General features: G+C 36.1%; 1 protein-coding gene across 6 annotated transcripts in view; it reads right to left on the bottom strand.

Moving 5' to 3' along the window:
- MDGA2 (MAM domain containing glycosylphosphatidylinositol anchor 2) overlaps positions 1 to 21,163 on the bottom strand; it is an 845,750-nt gene that overhangs the window by 196,985 nt on the left and 627,602 nt on the right. For 5 of the 6 annotated variants that reach the window (XR_012516333.1, XR_012516332.1, XM_003930557.4 and 2 more), the window contains one exon: positions 520 to 813. The exons of the other annotated variant lie outside the window; for it this stretch is intronic. Coding sequence is in view for 3 of the 5 variants with exons in the window: in XM_003930557.4 (XP_003930606.2) it covers positions 520 to 813 (294 nt within the window). In the remaining 2 variants the exon portion in view is untranslated. The remainder of the gene's footprint in view (positions 1 to 519; positions 814 to 21,163) is intronic. 6 annotated transcript variants of the gene reach the window in all.

The raw sequence follows: 21,163 nt of genomic DNA, 5'->3' as shown, positions 1-21,163 counted from the left end.
CTAGATAATTATGTAATTCACTGTTACAACTTCAGGTATGCAAACATAGCATTTCAATGATTAGAGCTCCATAATTTAAGCAAAGAGATGCTTGAAATAGGTAGATAATTTGGGAAAAGGACATGCAATTGCCTGAAGTAAAAACATGGACCGTGAAAACAAACATGTATAACAACCTGAATTAGCAATTACTTCCAGTCTCCACTTTGCTTATTGCACATGGACAGTTTCTCACCATTAGGTTTGTTGAATCTTTGGCATTAACCAACCAGGAACACCATCACAATTATTACACACACACACACACACACACACACACACACACACCCCTCTATTAGTGTGTATGAGCTCATGTAAAAAGCAGATTTCAGGTAAATTATACTATAAATTGGGAAGCATTAATGTAGTAATCGTTTTCCTAATCCAATTCCAAAAATCACCTCATTTGACTGGTAGAATAATGGTAACTCTTGTCCCCTTGTTCCCGCACAGAAATGCACAAAAAGGGAATTTACTTACACTGAACGATGAGCTGCACCAAGGCCTCCCTTGGTTTCACGTTAAATCCATTGTATTGGCTGGTCTGACATCTGTACATTCCTGACATTTCCCTAGATACATTCACAATCCTCAGTGTTCCATCGTAACTCTCCATTTGCATTGATCCATCAGGCATTGCAACTTCTTTGTCCGCTCTAGACCAAAGGATGATTGGTTTAGGTTTGCCAGTTACTTGACATTGCAGTTCTATTGTGTCTCCTTCTCTGGTGACCAATGGTGATTTTTCCTGTGGAACAGTCAGATTGGGTGGAACTTGAAATGGGAAAAAGAAAATTTTTCAAGGTTAGTATAAACTGGTAGAGCATATTCAGATACAGAAAATCATAAGGAAACAATTTCTGCTGGTTGAAGAAATGTGACAATTCAGATGACCAAAATCCTTGGGAATAAATGGAACATACTCTCACTTAAAATCATGTTCAATTATTTTCACTGTATATTTTTAAATCAGGACTTCAAACATCAGCAAAATAATTAAGGCATTGAATTGAAAAGTGAATGGTCAACATAAGAATAATCTTCTCAGTGACCTGTCATTATTAGCCATTAACTGGGGCTTTAACATCTGCATTTCATAGAAGAGTTGCATTCAGTTGTGTAGACTTGGTAGTCACAATAAATGCAAGTAGTCAGAAAGGGAAAAAGAGAAACCTCTGATAAAAAATCAGTTTTCACTTGTTTAAAAACTTGCCAAATTGCTAAGATTTAGGGTTTGTTTCTCCCCAATGGGAGTGAAATCAACCAATGTGACAATTCATTCTATTCTTTTTTGGACTTTTATTTTGTGAATTTGAATTCCTTATTATTTCACTTCAAAATATTTTGAAGTCATTGTAAATAGTTTGCCATGTTGCCAATATTTCTACAAAATATTAAATAACTCTACAAAATATATTTCAATATAATTATAATTTTTCTCAAGTAAAGCTAATTTCTGATTTACAGAGAATATTTGTAAGAAAGTTAGATTGAATTTACTGTAACTTACTTTATTGTGCTGAAATATATTTATGTTAGGATTTAGTAAAAAGTATTAAGTGATATGAGGGAGGTACTATACAATGATTTTTCTTATAAACATTATGACTAGTTCCACTGGAAGATTCTTATTTCTTATACAATTGTATATGAATTCAAATGCATTTGTGCAGTAGAACATCTATCAAAAAAGCACAAGCTAAATAGAATGCTGTAAATACAAATAACCAGAAACATGAATAATTCTATCCTTCTGATAAATATTATATGTTCCCTTCAGAAGCAGTACTGCACATGAATGAAAAGTGAGAGGTTTTATTCTTCCTTTTAGTTTTATTATGCCCCAGTACCCAGGTACAAAAGTAAACATAATTACATTTAAAATTATTTTTAAACTAATTTTGAAATGTTGTTTCCCTTATTACATATAGAACAAATAAATTCAAGTTCAAAGTCATATGAGAATTATCTTCCTGTTCAGATATCTTCAATTCACTTTTTCATTTAATTCTTTCGCTTACGTATTGTTAAAAAAAAGTGTTACATAATGCATAACTTCTTAGAATTTAAATAGGAAATCCTAACCACCATCATTTTGAAGTCGATACACACATCCTAGAAAGTGGCATTAACAAAATACATGTTTAAAATGGCTGCATTTTAAAAACCTAAATGGCAAAATTATTTGTTCTTGTATAAAGAAACAAAAGATTTTGTCCAAATATTTGTTGTTTTTGAAGTGAACAATGCAATTAAAATCTAAGTAGCATCATGTAACAATAAGATTGGAATGGAACTGTGATACTTATCACCCTCCATAAGAAAGAATGAATAATAACCTCAGCACTTAGCATTTATTATCCCCCTACTGTGTAACAGGCACAATTAGGGATTTCATGTTTTCATCTAAATCCCCTTGATAATCATGAGGGCCAAATATTTAATATTAAAATATAACAACTGGGAATACTGAGAATAATGATAAATATTGAAGTAATAAATACTTCAATTTGAACAGAATACAAACAAAAACTAATTTATAGCAGGTAACCAATGTAAAGACACGAATACTGAAGGAGGCTCAATAAAACGATATCTGGAGTTAATAACTTTTGAGTGTTAGCACTAGACTTCTTTCTGCTCATGACAAATTGGACACAAATCCCCGTGTGTCACTTGGTCACTGTTTCAGGGACAATCTAAAAGAGTCGAGGTGAACGTGGGGGAGTATATAAGAAATATTTTGTAAATAATCTTTTATTGTTTCAATTATCATTGTTATCACAGTGGATAAGGCCAACATCTATATTCCTTAAGTAACTATCAATTATCTATCTATATCTGAATATTTTTCATGTACGTCAAAACCACTTATAACATATACCAACCCCAAAATAAATATCCAAATTTTGATACATCTGTTTAAAATAAATGAAAAAGTTTTAACTTTGAAGACTAATAGTGTATTATTAATTGAAATATTCAATCCATATCTACTCCAAAAACAAGCCACATGACCTTAGCCAACCACAGCCACTGTCTGTATTAATTTTATTTTCAGTTATTGCTTTGAGATGGAGACTTGCCCTGTTGCCCAGGCTGGGGTGCAGTGGCAGGATCTCGGCTCAGTGCAACCTCTGCCTCCAGGGTTCAAAAGATCGTTCTGCCTTAGCCTCCGGGGTAGCTGGGATTACAGGTGCGCACCACCACACCCAGCTAATTTTTTCATATTGTTAGTAGAGAACGTTTCACCATGTTGGCCAGGCTGGTCTCAAACTCCCAACCATAGGTGATCCACCCTCCTTGGCCTCCCAAAGTGCTTGGATTACAGGCATGAACCACCGTGCCCATCCTTATCATTTCTAAAACTAAGAATTTGTACTTTATTAGTCCCAACGTTACTGATGTTCTGATTATAAGAATGAATAGTAAAATGTTAAAAAGAGAAGCGGTGTCAAAAGATAGTGTTTATTTCCTAACTTAATAAAATTGATATTTAAAGATCTTTTTATATTAGAGCATTCAAACTACAATAGATTCTTGACTAGCTATATATTTTAAATGTTGCCATGCTAAATAGTTCACATATCCCTTTTAAAATTTAAGTTATTCATGTATTTAGATAAATTTTCCTCCCTGCTGAATTAAAGTTACAGAAATATAAACCTCAATTTTAATCTTGATAACATAAAAACTGATTTTCAGATAAATTATCCCAGGTTTTAGAAAATAGCAAAATCTAGCTAGAAGATTAATATCTACCTCTTCCTAGGCCAGCCATGGTGGCTCACACCTGTAATCTCAGCACTTTAGGAGGCCAAAGCGGACATACTATGAGCTAAGGAGATCAAGTGCATCCTGGTCAACATAGTGAAACTTCATCTCTACTAAAAAAAAATTAGCTGGGCATGCTGGCTTGCACCTGTAGTCCCAGCTACTCAGGAGGCTGAGGCAGGAGAATTGTTGGAACACAGGAGGTGGAGGTTGCAGTGAGCTGAGATGGAACCACTGCACTCCAGGCGACAGAGTGAGACACCTTCTCTAAATAAATAAATAAATAAATAAATAAATAAATAAGATTTTAAATCAGGGTCAATCTTTCCTTAAAAGTCTCTTGGCCAAAAAGACTGCATAATTTCTCAAAGCTGTTATATGCTTTTCTATCATTCTGTCCCCACTGTTTTCATTCCATAAGAATTACTCAACTCTCTTAATTGTTTTTTATACATTTTTCTGTTTAGAGATCTCATTTGTTCCCTTAGACTTCTCTGTTTTACGTGTTGATAACAAATTATAAATTTATTCCAGTGGCTCATGCTCATGATTGCAGCCTATCTTTATATTCCAAAAGCTTTTCAAACCTCCAAACCTAAGCACCATTTTATCTCTTGACTTTGTTAATAGTTAATTTCAATGGATTCCATCTGCTAATTGAAAACCATACAGCGTTATTTGTTTCACCATTTCCTCTTGTCCACCATTTCAAAACAGCAATCAAATCTGGTTATTTTTTTATTTGAAACTATGTTTCATATCTGCCTATTTCTTGTCCTGGCCATAGGCAGTTTTCTCAGAAGTCATCATTTTATCTTCTTGTGACAGCATCCCAAGTCGCCTCTCTGTCACTAGCCTCATTCTTCCAGGCTTTCTGCTACCCTGTCTAAGCTTTATCATCATAAACAGTTTTGTTCACGTCAGTATAAAGATGACAAACCTCAATGAGAGTGCTCAACACTGCTTTAATTTAAAAAACAACCTGAAACAGCCTAATGGAGTTGTTAAATAAATCAAAACTGGTGAACCAAAGAATATGACACGGTCTTTTTAAATGATGATGCAATAGACCTATATTTATTGATAAGACATTTATATTTTTAAGTGAGAAAAGCATGTTGGCACGTAGTATAAATAGCTATGACTACTATTATTTGATGTGTAAAACATGTTACTGTATAGACAGCTGCATCTAATTATATATTAAATAAGTAGACATTAGCTGCTTTTTTCACTTACACACACACACACAAAGTAACTCTGAGATGATGAATATGTTAACTTACTTCACTATAGTAACCATTTTACTATCCGTATGTATCCTGTAATATCATGTTGTAATCCTCTAATGTATACAATAAAATTTATTTTTTAAATGCCAACGAATGTTAATAAGAAGCTTCTTGAAGGGTAGACTATACATTCTCTGTCATTATACTGTTACCAGCCAGCGCACCGTGTCTCACATACAGTAACACAGTACAAAATTTTACACCTAATGTATACATTAAGTAGCAAAGTAACTGGGTACTAATTCAGGGAAGAGGAGACTTCCATGGGGAAAAGCCTAGAGGAAAAGAAATCCTAGAAAGAACTTAACAAAACATGAAAAGTAGTTCTCTCTGAGTGTGGGATTACTGATAAATTTTTATTTTTTTAATTCACTTTTTTTACTATTTAAACAATATACTTAATGCACATGAACATATTATAGAGCCCAAGAAGCCCAGAGAAATTTAAAATGTTAATTCAATCTATTTCCCAAAACTCATTCATTGAAAACTTCACATTTTACAAACACAAATGTATCACTCTGGAAGTGATGTTCTGAAAACATAGACTGAGAAATGTTTTTCTGAAATCATGAACTCCTGTTAACACTCTTAGTGAAGTTTCACCAACTCGTTAACCTCTGGGCCCTTCAACAAGCTGTTCTTTTCCATGGTCAGAGTGTCTGGCTCTTGCTGTCTTCCAGCACTCCCTGTCTGCCCCATGTGTTGAAACTCAGTTCAAATGTTACTTCTTTTGTGACCCCAGGCTGACCTGGTTACTTATTCTTTGCCACTACACACCACACAGTATGTTTTACCCATTTAACCTGTCCTTGTGACTTTGTCCTGCATTCTCGTCTATGTTTTTATCCCTGACCAGGCAGCTCCTTAAGGGCACAGAGTCTTCATCTGCCTCTAAAGCCTAGTATCTTGCTTTCCTGCTTGGCAGTGATAAGACAGTTGTTAAATAATTGAGACAGAAAGAAAGGCAGAGCCAAAGATGATGGTGGGAACACAGGAAAATAAAAAGCTATCAAAATAACAGATAATAAACATAAGAGATACGAATCATGCATATTTTGGAAAAAATATAATAATAAAATATAGTAATTCTATAATTAGTAGCCCATACAAGCAGCATAATCTTATGCAAAACATATTGTTAGAATATATTTCTGATGCAGATCTTGAGATATGTGGGTGTGTGACAAGTTAAGGAAGTCAAGAAAAGATTCTTCCAGGTTTCTTTTTTCTTTCATTTAAAAATTTGAACAGGTAAGTTATGAATTACTTTGAAATTTAATTTTATCATTTGGTTTTTAGGTCTTTAATCAAATTATTTCTTTAAAAAATATTGTCTTATGCTGAAAACATATAAAATTTAGCATAATTATTTGAAATTTCTACACCTTGTGAGATCCACATTCATTCAATGTACCTGCTAGGAAAAGTCACTACTAATAAAAATGCAGATACATTCTCTAACATATAGTCTATATACAGCCCTTGAGATATATATATATATATATATATATATATATATATATATATATTTGCCTGAGATGCTACTGTAGATGTTATAATCAGAAAAACTTGCAAAACATAATATGACACCAAAGTTTCTCATTCCAAATGTAAACAAACAGACAAACGATTTGAACAAATTGCTTTTTGTCAACTTTTCCACTGATCACAGACCATAAAATAAAGCAAGTATAGAAAAAGAAAATATTTTCATTTCTCCATTGGGACGGCAGCTGAGAAAATTTAGTCTTTACTTAGAAAATGAGTTTAAAAATGCAGAAGTTTCGTTCATTTGAACTATGCAAAAAAAATCATGTCTGAAACCAAGACATCTGATTGTGCTTTTCATGGAATTATTGGTTTAAGATATATTACTGTAGTCAACTTTAATAGCAGATATTGAAACAAAAGCTATTATTTCTTTCAATATAAGAATCATAAGAAGCTCAGTAATAGAATTTTCTTCTGAAAGAGAATCAGACTCATATTTTCAAGAAGCCTAAAATAAGCATGGCACTAACTGAATTACACCTGAATTTTGGAGGGAAGTACTTTATAAAAGATATGTATGTTCTAAAGTAGAATGTATAATCTATATTTAACATATAAATAAAAACTTCACAGATACTGAATTTAGGAAAGTTACCCATAGAGAACAGATTTCAGTAATTCTTATTCTGATCAGTTACAAACAAATGTAAAAAAAAAAGAAAAGAAAAACTAAAGTAAGCAGTAAATTTGTAGATGCAATTAATCCAAATGAACAAAATAGTGTGTGTGTGTGTGTGTGTGTGTGTGTGTGTGTGTGTGTGCATGTGTTGTGCCAACAGATGGGTTAAAAATAGTTGCTGTAAACTTGATGAGGTTCATCTTTGGTGATCTGATTGAGACTCCAAGGTAAGCAACAACTTTATTTCAGAGCACAATTTTAAAGGAAAGATATTCTATCATACTTAAGTGCTGTTTCAGTGTTTATGTCAGCAGTCCTCCATCTCTTCTTTGCTAGCACATTTACAGATTGGCTCCATAAGCATGGGACATGCACATGGATATACTTAGATTCTGAGGTTTTGAGAAGTCACAAAGTAGTTTTACATAGAAGCAAAGAACTAAAAATTTGCGATTGCAACAACTGTCAATAGCACATCAATAATGCTAGCTCACAGTAGGGTAAGTAAAATAAGCCTCTGGTTAACTGAAATTGTCAGTATGCTTGTTTTAACTCCACTCATTTCTTCTCCATTCAAGAAAGCATATTCAGTGTAAGTGAGAATAATGCCGGGACTGTAAATCTGTATTTTAAAACCTTCAAACATTAATATTTGAAATATTCTAATTACCATATACCTCACAACTGATGTGAACACACCACTGAAATTTAGAAGAGTTGATTTAGGAGAATGCTGGGAAGATGGCCGCCTAAGAACAGCTCAGGACTTCAGCTCCCAGTGAAAGTGCAGAGGGTGAGTGGACGCCGCATTTCCAGACGAACTCTTATTGCCTACAGACCAGGAGATACCCAGGCAGAGGGGTCGCCAGCGTCGCAGTCCCAGCCGGTGCGGCTGTTTTGGCCCCCGCGGGGCTGATTCCACCCGCGCGGCTGCTGTGACCACACCCTGTTGCTGCGGTTCTCCATACAAAAGCCACTGGTCTGGGAGCCCTCTTAGCTGGCGAGCAGAGCCCTGAGACGGCAGAGTTGCCCATTCATCTGAAATAGCGAGTCAGGCCAGGAGATTCCTAGGCAAAAAATCCGCCAGGAGCCGGCGCCGCAGTTCGAGCCGACTCCGTGAGTCGCAGCATGGGAGATCCCGGCACCTTTTCAACAAGCGAGGGGAACGCGGGGTCGTTCAACTTAAAAGAAAAGACTCGGAGTCAGGGAGCCAGGTGATCAGGCTCGGTTGGTCCCATCCCTCCACCCCCAACAACAACGAAAACAAACACAGTAATTGGAAACCCTCTGGGTTGAGCCCTCCAAACCAAGCACAGCTGAACCAGGACAGTCCGGCTCCGTGGGGGAGGGGCTTCCACCATTACTGAGACTCTCCACCCCTATGGAGGCAGGCTGGTGTTGCCGAGGCAACCCGCCGTTGCTGAGGCAACCTGCCACAACAGAGAGAGTCCGCCATAACAGAGGCGGGGCCACAGTTGCCTAGACAGTTCTAACTACGACCATATAAAAAGGACTACAGGGAAGAGCTCAGGGCAGCTGGGCGGAGCCCACAGCAGCTCAGCAAAGCCCCTGCGGGCAGGCAGTGGCTAGGCCTGCTGCTAGCTGGGTGGGTCAGACCTGAAAGAAAAATCAAAAAAGGCAGTAGTGCAACGGAAACTCATAAAGCTCCAACTCCCTGGGACAGAGACAGACAACAGGTGGATAAACCCACAAAAATGGGAAGAAACCAGCGCAAAAAGGATGAAAACTCCCGAAACCAGAACACCTCTCCTCCTAAAAGGGATCACAACTCCTCACCAGCAAGGGAACCAGACTGCATGGAGAAGGAGGGTGATGAAATGACAGAATCAGACTTCAGAAGGTGGGTAGTAAGAAACTACAATGAGCTAAAAGAACATGTTCTAACCCAACGCAAAGAAAATAGGAACCTTGAAAAAAGATTGGACGAACTGCTGACGAGAATGGACAGCATAGAGAGGAGTATATGTGAATTGATGGAGCTGAAAAACGCAACACGAGAACTTCGTGAAGCATGCACAAGCTTCAAAAGCCGAATTGACCAAGCAGAAGAAAGGATATCAGAGGTCGAAGATCAACTCAGTGAAATAAAAAGAGAAGGCAAGAACAGAGAAAAAAGCGCAAAAAGGAATGAACAAAATCTTCAAGAAATGTGGGACTATGTGAAAAGACCTAATCTACATCTGATAGGTGTACCTGAATGTGATGAAGAGAATGAATCCAAGCTGGAAAATACTCTTCAGGATATTATCCAGGAAAACTTCCCCAACCTAGTAAGGCAGACCAATATTCAAATCCAGGAAATACAGAGAACACCACAAAGATATTCCTCAAGAAGAGCAACCCCAAGGCACATAATCGTCAGATTCACCAGGGTTGAAATGAAAGAGAAAATGTTAAGGGCAGCCAGAGAGAAAGGTCGGGTTACCCACAAAGGGAAGCCCATTAGACTCACAGCAGATCTCTCAGCAGAAACCCTACAAGCCAGAAGAGATTGGGGGCCAATATTCAACATCCTTAAAGAAAAGAACTTTCAACCCAGAATCTCCTATCCAGCCAAACTAAGCTTCATAAGTGAAGGAAAAATAAAATCCTTTGTGAACAAGCAAGCACTCAGAGATTTCATCACCACCAAACCTGCTCTACAAGAACTCCTGAAAGAGGCTCTACACATATAAAGGAACAACCAGTACCAGCCACTCCAAAAACACACCAAATGGTAAAAGAGCATCAACACAATCAAGAAGCTGCATCAACTAACCAACAAAACAGCCAGGTAGCATCAAAATGACAGCATCAAATTCACACATAACAATACTATCCCTAAATGTCAATGGACTAAATGCCCCAATCAAAAGACACAGACTGGCAAATTGGATAAAAAGCCAAAACCCATCAGTGTGCTATATCCAGGAAACCCATCTTACATGCAAGGATACACAAAGGCTCAAAATAAAGGGATGTAGGAAGAGCTACCAAGCAAATGGAGAGCAAAAAAAGGCAGGAGTTGTAATTCTCATCTCTGATAAAATAGACTTTAAAGCAACAAAGATCAAAAGAGACAAAGAAGGACATTACATAATGGTAAAAGGATCACTGCAACAAGAAGAGCTAACGGTCCTAAATATATACGCACCCAATACAGGAGCACCCAGATACATAAGGCAAGTTCTTAATGACTTACAAAGAGACTTAGACTTCCACACAATAATAGTGGGAGACTTTAACACCCCATTGTCAATATTAGACAGATCATCCAGACAGAAAATCAACAAGGATATCCAGGACCTGAATACAGACCTGGAACAAGCAAACCTAATTGACATTTACAGAACTCTCCACCCCAAATCCACAGAATATACATTCTTCTCAGCACCACATCACACCTACTCTAAAATTGACCACATAATTGGCAATAAATCACTCCTCAGCAAATGCAAAAGAACAGAAATCATAACAAACAGTCTCTCAGACCACAGTGCAATCGAGTTAGAACTCAGAATGCAGAAACTAACTCAGAACCACACAGCTTCATGGAAACTGAACAACTTGCTCTTGAATGTTGACTGGATAAACAATGATATGAAGGCAGAAATAAAGATGTTCTTCAAAACCAATGAGAACGAAGACACAACATACCAGAATCTCTGGGACACATTTAAAGCAGTCTCCAGAGGAAAATATATAGCCATGAGTGCCCACATGAGAAGAAAGGAGAGATCTAAAATTGACACCCTATCATCAAAATTGAAAGAGCTAGAGGAGCAAGATCAAAAAATCTCAAAACCTAGCAGAAGACAGGAAATAACTAAGATCAGAGCAGAAATGAAGGAAATAGAGACACAAAAAACTCTTCAAAAAATCAATAAATGCAGGAGCTGGTTTTTTGAAAAGATCAACAAAATAGACAGACCACTAGTCAGATTAATAAGAAAGAAAAGAGAGAATAACCAAATTGATGCAATAAAAAAACGATAAAGGGGATATCACCACAGATTCCACAGAAATCCAAACCATCATCAGAGATTATTACAAACAACTCTATGCACATAAACTAGTAAACCTGGAAGAAATGGATAAATTCCTGGACACCTGCATCCTCCCAAGCCTAAACCTGGAAGAAGCCGAAACCCTGAATAGACCAATAACATGGTCTGAAGTCAAGGCAGCAATAAAGAGCCTACCACCCAAAAAAAGCCCAGGTCCAGATGGGTTCACAGCTGAATTCTACCAGATATACAAAGAGGAGCTGATACCATTCCTTCTGAAAGTATTCCAGACAATCCAAAAAGAGGGAATTCTTCCCAAATCATTTTATAAGACAAACATCATCCTGATACCAAAACCCGGCAGAGACTCAACAAGAAAAGAAAATTTCAGGCCAATATCCATGATGAACATAGATGCAAAAATCTTCAATAAAATGCTGGCAAACCAATTGCAACAGCATATCAACAAGCTCATCCACCATGATCAAGTAGGATTCATCCGGGGATGCAAGGCTGGTTCAACATACGCAAGTCCATAAATGCAATTCACCACATAAACAGAACCAAAGACAAAAACCACATGATTATCTCAACTGATGCAGAGAAGGCTTTTGACAAAATTCAACAACCTTTATGCTAAAAACCCTCAATAAACTAGGTATTGACGGAACGTATCTCAAAACAATAAAAGCTATTTACGACAAACCAATAGCCAATATCATACTGAATGGGCAAAAACTGGAAGCATTCCCTTTGAAATCTGGCACTAGACAAGGGTGCCCTCTCTCACCACTCCTATTCAATATAGTACTGGAAGTTCTAGCCAGAGCAATCAGGCAAGAAAAAGAAATAAAGGGTATCCAAATCGGAAAGGAGGAAATCAAATTGTCTCTATTTGCAGATGACATGATTGTATATCTGGAAGACCCCATCATCTCAGCCCAAAATCTCCTGAAGCTGATAAACAACTTCAGCAAAGTCTCAGGATACAAAATCAACGTGCAAAAATCACAAGCATTCCTATACACCAGTAATAGACTTCAAGAGAGCCAAATCAAGAACGAACTGCCATTCACAATTGCTACAAAGAGAATAAAGTACCTAGGAATGCAACTAACAAGGAACGTAAAGGACCTCTTCAAGGAGAACTACAAGCCATTGCTCAACGAAATAAGAGAGGATACAAACAGATGGAGAAACATTCCATGTTCATGGTTAGGAAGAATCAACATCGTGAAAATGGCCATACTGCCCAAAGTAATTTACAGATTCAACGCTATTCCCATCAAGCTACCAATGACCTTCTTCACAGAACTGGAAAAAAACACCTTAAACTTCATATGAAACCAAAAGAGAGCCCGCATAGCCAAGTCAATTCTAAGCAAAAAGAACAAAGCAGGAGGCATCACACTACCGGACTTCAAACTATACTACAAGGCTACAGTAATCACAACAGCATGGTACTGGTACCAAAACAGAGATATAGACCAATGGAACAGAACAGAGGCCTCAGAGGAAATACAACATACCCACAACCATCTGATCTTCGACAAACCTGACAAAAACAAGCAATGGGGAAAGGACTCCCTGTTTAATAAATGGTGTTGGGAAAACTGGCTAGCCATGTGCAGAAAGCAGAAACAGGACCCCTTCCTGACACCTTACACCAAAATTAACGCCAGATGGATTAAAGACTTAAACATCAGACCTAATACCATAAAAACCTTACAAGAAAATCTAGGCAAAACCATTCAGGACATAGGCATAGGCAAGGACTTCATGACCAAAACGCCAAAAGCAATGGCAACAAAAGCCAAAATAGACAAATGGGACCTAATCAAACTCCACAGCTTCTGCACGGCAAAAGAAACAGTCAGTAGAGTGAATCGGCAACCAACAGAATGGGAAAAATTTTTGCAGCCTACCCATCTGACAAGGGGCTGATATCCAGAATTTACAAAGAACTAAAGCAGATCTACAAGAACAAACAAGCCTATTCAAAAATGGGCAAAGGATATGAACAGATACTTTACAAAAGAAGACATACGGGAGGCCAACAAACACATGAAAAAATGCTCATCATCACTGGTCATCAGAGAAATGCAAATCAAAACCACATTGAGATACCATCTCACACCAATTAGAATGGCGATCATTAAAAAATCGGGAAACAACAGATGCTGGAGAGGATGTGGAGAAATAGGAACACTTTTACACTGTTGGTGGGAATGTAAATTAATTCAACCATTGTGGAAGACAGTGTGGCGATTCCTCAAGGACCTAAAAATAGAAATCCCATTTGACCCAGCAATCCCATTACTGGGTATATATCCAAAGGATTATAAATCATTCTACTACAAGGACACGTGCACACGAATGTTCATTGCAGCACTGTTTACAATAGCAAAGACCTGGAACCAACCCAAATGCCCAACGATGATAGACTGGATAGGGAAAATGTGGTACATATACACCATGGAATATTACGCAGCCATCAAAAACGATGAGTTCACGTCCTTTGTAGGGACATGGATGAACCTGGAAACCATCATTCTCAGCAAACTGACACAAGAGCAGAAAATCAAACACCGTATATTCTCACTCATAGGTGGGTGTTGAACAATGAGAACACATGGACACAGGGAGGGGAGCACTACACACTGGGGTCCGTTGGGGGGAAATGGGGGAGGGGCGGGGGGGTGGGGAGGTGGGAAGAGATAGCATGGGGAGAAATGACAGATACAGGTGAGGGGACGGAAGGCAGCAAACCACACTGCCAAGTGTGTACCTATGCAACAATCTTGCATGTTCATCACATGTACCCCAAAACCTAAAATGCAATAAAAAAAATAAAAAAATAAAAACATCCCCGAACATGAACCGTTGAAAAAAAAAAAAAAAAAAAGAAGAGTTGATTTAAAATATAAAATTTATAAGAATGTCAGTTTTCAGTGGCCACTGGAAAGCATTCATATAATTATACAAGGCAAATTTGTGAATTTCATTCAATTTAAAAATAATTTTAAGTATGAATAATACCTTGTAAACTAATATGCCTGACCCATTTCTAGTATAATTATAACTGTGTGTCAATTTTTAAAATACAGTAGGGTGTGCTTGAGAGATGTTCAGGGTGACCAAAAAAAAAAAAAAATCCAATGTGCTAGACATTCTTCACTTATTAATGAACCTGCTGATATTTGCTTCCTTTAGAGATCATGATTGATGAAAGGTAGCTAAACTAAAGCTCATTTCTTATTAAACGAATAAAGTTTGCTGTTGGATACTTACTAGAGATAATTCCTAGTATATACAAATGTGAAGTTAACATGGTGAGTTATATAATATAAAGCACCTAATTTTTGTGTGTGTGTGGTGGTTGTTTGAAAATATGCAGAACTTCCCTGAGCCATAGGATAATATAATGTTATATTGTTACACTCCCTTCTGGGTTGTTATATTTCCCCTTATAAATGAATACTAAGATCTGATTGACTAATGTCTCTTCTTCATCTAAAAAAGTATTATTTACCATTTCTGAATTCATCTTTCTTAAAAACCATGTCACCATATTATTTAAATATCTACAGTAGTTTCCGACTTTCCAGAACAGAAAGTCTAAATCCCACTGCTGGTTTTCCATTTTATTTGCCAAACCTTAGCAAGCCACAGTGCTTCTGTAAAAAGCTCTCTATTCAGTTGACGCTAGGCTTTTCATCTGCTTAACATATTTGACTTATTCCCAACCCCTCACCTTCCTTCCCTGTCTTCAGGAATGAGTCTGACAACCCATCCAATGATTGTTACATTCCTTAAGGTCCAATTTAAGTTTCCTATTCTATTTAGTCTTTCCTGATTTCTGCATCTTTTATTCATCTTCTATGTCTCTGAATTAGAGCATGTCCAATTTATTCTATATGGCATAACAAAATGTGCACTTACATATGTAATTAAAGTGTTCTGATGTCATCATCGGGGTTTTCGTATTTCTTCAGTAGCTGCCACATCATGTAACATTTTATAGTTGTTTTTGTTTTTGTTTTTTTGAGGTGTTTAGTAAGTTCTTAATTGATTGATGGAGCACCAATCAAGGTTACTAAGCAACCAAAGTAAAAAAGCCATTGATGAATAATCAGCACTTGATTATCCAAGGCTTAATTATAAAGCATATAAGTTTCAGTATCATTTTTCATACATGAACTCTTTTCTATTCTTAATTTTAAACATCCACCAAAAAATAGATTTTTATAATGTTAGCACTTCTACTAGATTTTGATTTTGATACATTAATTTCTAAGGAGGTAGAAGTAATACACTAAAATAGTGGAAGCACTTGGCAACATTGGGTAATCTGTCCATTCCATGACTTTCTTCAATCAGCAGTAAAGGAAAGGCTAGTTGGCTCTATGATAGAATGTCCATGTGGATCTATATTCTAAGACTTCTATTACTTGCAGTCCTGTGTGTAAATCATATATGAAACATGCAGTTATTTATAAATATGTCTTCACACCAGATGGTATGCCTACCATTTTTGTCCATAACACGAATAAGCCTAATACATCTCTTATCACACTCTGTAAATAAAAACTGCCTTTTTCCGCACTGACACACGCTTTTAAGCACCTCACCCATAGTAAATCAGAAGATGCTTGTAACAAAACAGGATTGACAATGTTTACAAATCTAGCAACAGAACAGAAAGCAAGCCCACATTAAAAACAAACATGAGGTTAAAATACCACAGCATGTGTATTTGGAAGTTCTAAGGGGAAATGTTCATGCATACACATAGATGCACAATGCTTATTTTTGAAAGAAATGGGGAAATCTTATTAGAATGGCATTGCTAAGTATTTGAAACATATGGAGAGAACTAGGATCCTGGAGGGTAGCAACTCTAAAAGGTTTGGTATTGGAGACGGAGCACATGCAGTGCCATTCAATCAGGAAAACAGGTTTGGCAGGCAACAGTTGTGGCTGTTCCAACTTCCCTCACCCAGCAGGTGTTGCTATGGCATAAGAATAGTCTCTGAGGGATTCAAGAGAACACGAAGTGTAAGATGAAAGGACAAAATAGAAAATCATTCTCTGCATGGCATTCATATTTTCCTTGCTACTCAAGCTACAAGACCAGCTGCAAATAAACGCAGGTTCTATTCTTGCTGGTAAGTGAAGGGGACTTCAGCTAAAGTTGCTAAGGTAGTATTTGGTTAAGATTTCAAGTATCTTGAATTGTTATGATTTCCATGTAATTTGGTTTTCTAACTTGAGCTTATATTAAAATATTTTTTAGAATAAAACAAATCTCTTAAGAGAATGTCCCAACCTCTTTGGAAAAAAATATAAAAGCATATTTTTTAACGTCCCTTCCCTGACTTTTATCTGTTTCTCATACACTAATATACATAAAGAAATAAGGGTCACTGATTAAGTATGTAAAGTCTCATTTGCAGAAAACATTTTTTTTTTCCTGAAACAACTAAGTAAACAGGAGCAAGATATTTCAGCTTGTTAAAGATTCAAATTAAGTCAAAATTTTAGTAAGCAACAAATATGTATTAGATGGAGAATGCTGGAAGGAATAGAGAGTATGTAAAAGAAACACTTGACTTTTTTGCTACAATAAGAAAGGGGGACCAGGTACGGTGGCTCATGCCTGTAATTCCATCACTTGGGAGGGCCAAGGCAGGCGCATTACCTGAGGTCAGGAGCTTGAGACCATCCTGGTCAACATGGTGAAACTCCATCTCTACTAAAAATACAAAAATTAGCCCAAAGTGATGGTGGGCACCTGTATTCACAGCTACTTGGGAGGCTGAGGCAGGAGAATCACTAGAACCTGGGAGGTAAAGGTTACAATGAGCCAAGATTGTGCCACTGCACCACAGCCTGGGCCACAGAGTGAGACTGAGTCTCCAAAAAAAAAAAAAAAAAAAAAAAAAAAAAAAAAAAAAAAAAACAGGTAAAGAAAAGAAAGGCAGTATGGTAAGATGCAAAACATCAAGTAAAGTGCTAAGACATTTATTTACTAAGAAATGATTAGGTCATTTGATGAAGAACTAGTCAACTTATAAACATTTCTGAGAACTAGAAACCAATTCCTACAATTAAATCTCTTAATCAAGTTTTAGTTCACGTTTGTTATTTTTAAATAATGCAGAGTAAATCTATAAAACTATAGTTAATCATGTATAAGCAGTCAATAAAGAATTTTAACATTAAAAGTTGAATGCTGCACTCCAAACAGTTTATTATACAAACTACAAATAATAGGGAGGAGAGAGTCCTATAGCTAAAAAGTCAACTAAGATTTCCAAATTCCTATAGTTCTTATAGTTCATAACATATTTGCACACTTGCCTACTTGCTCTTAAAAACACATTTATATACATGTACACAAAGCATTATCCTTTAAATTAACCGTAAGCACTCTGGGAGTAACAAAAGCAGAGCCACATATATTACAATTTGTACCCAGTGTTAGAGATAAAACCAATGTATTTTAAATACACATTTTTTATCCCCTTCAATAGACAAATACACCTAGGACTAAGGGCAAGACTAATAATAAATTTGGCTCATTATCTTCAAGAATTACACTCTGTGTTATGAAAATATATATTTCCATTTATATGCCATAAAAATTATACTTCACAAGAAGTAAGGCATCCTGTAACCGGTAATTGCTAACAATTACTTCCAAATCAGATAATGTTTTTAAATATATTTGGAGAGTCTGGAAGACTTGCAAATATGTAAGATTAAAAATTTGACTTGGGCTCAGGTTCTAATCCACATACTGGCTACGTAACCTTGGCAAACAAATGTCTTAGTTTTAGTTTTCTTATCTGCAAATTAAGCTGATTCAAAGAAGAATTTAGTAAGTAATGATAAAATGGAACAATATTCACTGAAGTGTCCTCTAAACACTTTGAATTTTGTCATATATTTGTAAAGAGCAAGGCTCAGGTCTGGCTGCCTAGACTCAGTTCCAAGCTCTATCATCTACTAGCTGGGTGACCTCGGGAAAGTTGGCTAGTCTGTACCTTTCAGTTTACACTAAGTGAGTGTAACTGTAACTACTTCACATTTTTTAACACTCATAACCTCTTAAGCCAAGGAATAGCATAAACACTCACTATATTAATATGTTAGTTATTATGTTTTATTAGCACTGTACTTTGAATAGTATCAATATCCACACTTTATTATGATGCATACATTTCTAGAGGGCATAGATTTTGTTTTATTCATACTTATGATGTCTCAAGTACTGAGCATAGGTATATACAGGGTTAAACAAAGGTTTCTATAATTAAAATATATAAATATATTTATACGTATAACAATAAATTTCATTGCCATTGTCTGTTGTCCAGGAGATACATATGCATTTTAAATGAGGATACTATTTGAAGAAAATGACATTTTAGGAAAGACAGGAATAAACCTTTTCTAATCTGAATAGTCAGAGGCATTTCCCCAAAGCCATCCAAGGAAAGAAGATTGCATTTGTCTCCCATTAGACATAATAATATTATCTATTTGTTTGGTTATTATAACAAAATGGCTCATAATACAGATATCTCAGCTTTCATGGCATTTGTATAAAATAATGAGTTTTGGACATCCCTGTATACATCTACTCCTTCCTTACAAGGGTAACAAAATGTCAGTGCTGTCCATTTTTACAAAGGTCAGGGTGTTGCCATGAAAACCAGGGACTAGTAAGTTATAAGGAGATGTCTGATCATGTTAATTATGTTATTGCTTTCTGGTGGATAAAGGAATTCTAAATTAAAAGGAAGATAAGCTATAAATTATATATCAAAGGCATTTTATGAAAGCACTGAAAAGAAAGATGCCTTAAAGTAATTAGCAATTTATTTTACTTTGTAGAGCAACTGTTACTCACAGTGGTAAACTACAATGCAGAATGCCCAGAAAAAAAATCAATTTTTTATTACTTCTGCAATAAAAAAGGCCATTTGTCTCCTTGTAGAACCCAGGTGACATTGTTAGCCCTCTTATAAATGATCACTCTGGACAATGCCTGTTTTTCAAATTCCCTAATTACACCACTGATTGTATACCACTGAATATGCCTTATCCAGTGGAAATAGACACGACTGTCACCTTAATAAACATTTTGACATAAAACGAAGCTAGCGCTCTCATTCTTTGTCAAAGGCAAAATCAAACAACCAGTGAACACAATCTTCCATCAACGGATCAGGGTCACAGGTTCTTTAGAGCAAATGAGGTTTAATTAACAGATAATTAAAAAAGAAGTGGAATGTTTTCTTACAGCTGAATGAAGCCCTTATTAACAAATCTTCTACTGAGACATGATTGCATTTTATAAACCATTATGCTAGTCTATATAAGCATATAGAAGTCTACAATAAACATATGGACCTAATTTTAAAACCACATAAAACTTATATAATGTGATTCATTGGAATGATAGATAACTAATTCTGTGCTAATATGTGAGTGTGAATAGAGCTTAATACAATTTTTAAAATATGCTTTTACAGTGCATTTCATTCCAAAGAACAGTCATTTCTGTTTAAATGTCAAACTACATCTGTTTTGTTTACAAGTATTATTTAGATAGCTTTGGTAAAAGTGAAATTCTTATGTTTCATTTATTGTGGCCTGTCATTCATGCTAAATACATTTTCGACACAGACATTTAAACTGCTTGTCATTTTATTATTTCTACTTCACATATTTAAATTACCAGCATACAGATAGAATTCTTCCTTGATATTCATGGGACACGGAGATGGAGGTGGGGGAGGTACTGGTTCCAGACCGCCTCAGATACCAAAATCTGTAGATTTTAAAATCCCTCATACAAAATGGTACAGTATTTGCATAAAACCTATCTCATCTCCCCACACACTTTAAATAATCTTTAGATTACTTATAATATATAATACAATGTAAATACTATTTAATAGTTGTTAAACTATATGAGTTTTTATTTGTATAAATTTTATTGTTGTATTTTTTTTTCTTCTGAATACTTTATAATGTCGACTTTTATTTTAGATTCAAGGGGGACATATGCAGTTTTGTTACATGGGTGTATTGGGTGATTCCCACCTTTGGAGTAGGAATAATTCTTTCACAAAGTGAGCAGTTCAAGATGAGCTGAATTCATGGATGTAGAAACTCTATATGGAGAGCTGACTGTATTTCCTTTCATATTCTGCATAGAATCTTCTCATTTCACATATTTTTGGTCTAGTCATTATTCCTAATAGAATATCCATAAAATTTGGGAAATTCTGATTTATTTACCCATCATATACTTGGAGAGGAATCTACTGTTCTCAACTCTTCCCCTCCCCTGCAAATTATCATTCTGCAACCTTTTCTAAAGCTTTCAGTTCTGATTCATCCTACAGAACGTTCCAGGCTCCAATTCCCTAGTCTAAGAGGTCAGAAAGCAGACACAATGTGATTTGAGGTTTCTAAAATGGACTCCCTCATCAAAAACACATTTCTCACATGTATCTCCAGAGCCTAAAATCTCATTACTTGAGCCCATTCCATTGAAAGACTGTGTGTTCTGTGTAAAGAATTCAGGTTCTTCAGCCAGAATTGACCTATGTTCAACATTTTATATCACTACTTAGTAACTGTGATGTCCATACAAGTCAGGCCTAAGCTTTCTACAGCTTAAGCTTCTCATCTGTAAAATGAATATAATCACAATGTCTGCTTTAAATGGTGTCCTGAGGAGTCAATGAAATACTGACTGTAAAGTGTTTAACCCAGCAACTAGATTATAATAAGCACTCCACACACCTTCGTTTTTCTGTAACTTACTTTCTGTAACTTACTTATTTGTAACTTGCTTT

The sequence above is a fragment of the Saimiri boliviensis genome, chromosome 2 (genome assembly GCF_048565385.1).
Source record: "Saimiri boliviensis isolate mSaiBol1 chromosome 2, mSaiBol1.pri, whole genome shotgun sequence".
NCBI lineage: Eukaryota > Metazoa > Chordata > Mammalia > Primates > Cebidae > Saimiri > Saimiri boliviensis.
The sequence above is the reverse complement of the archived record's forward strand: the minus strand, read 5'-3'. Positions and strand labels throughout refer to the sequence as shown.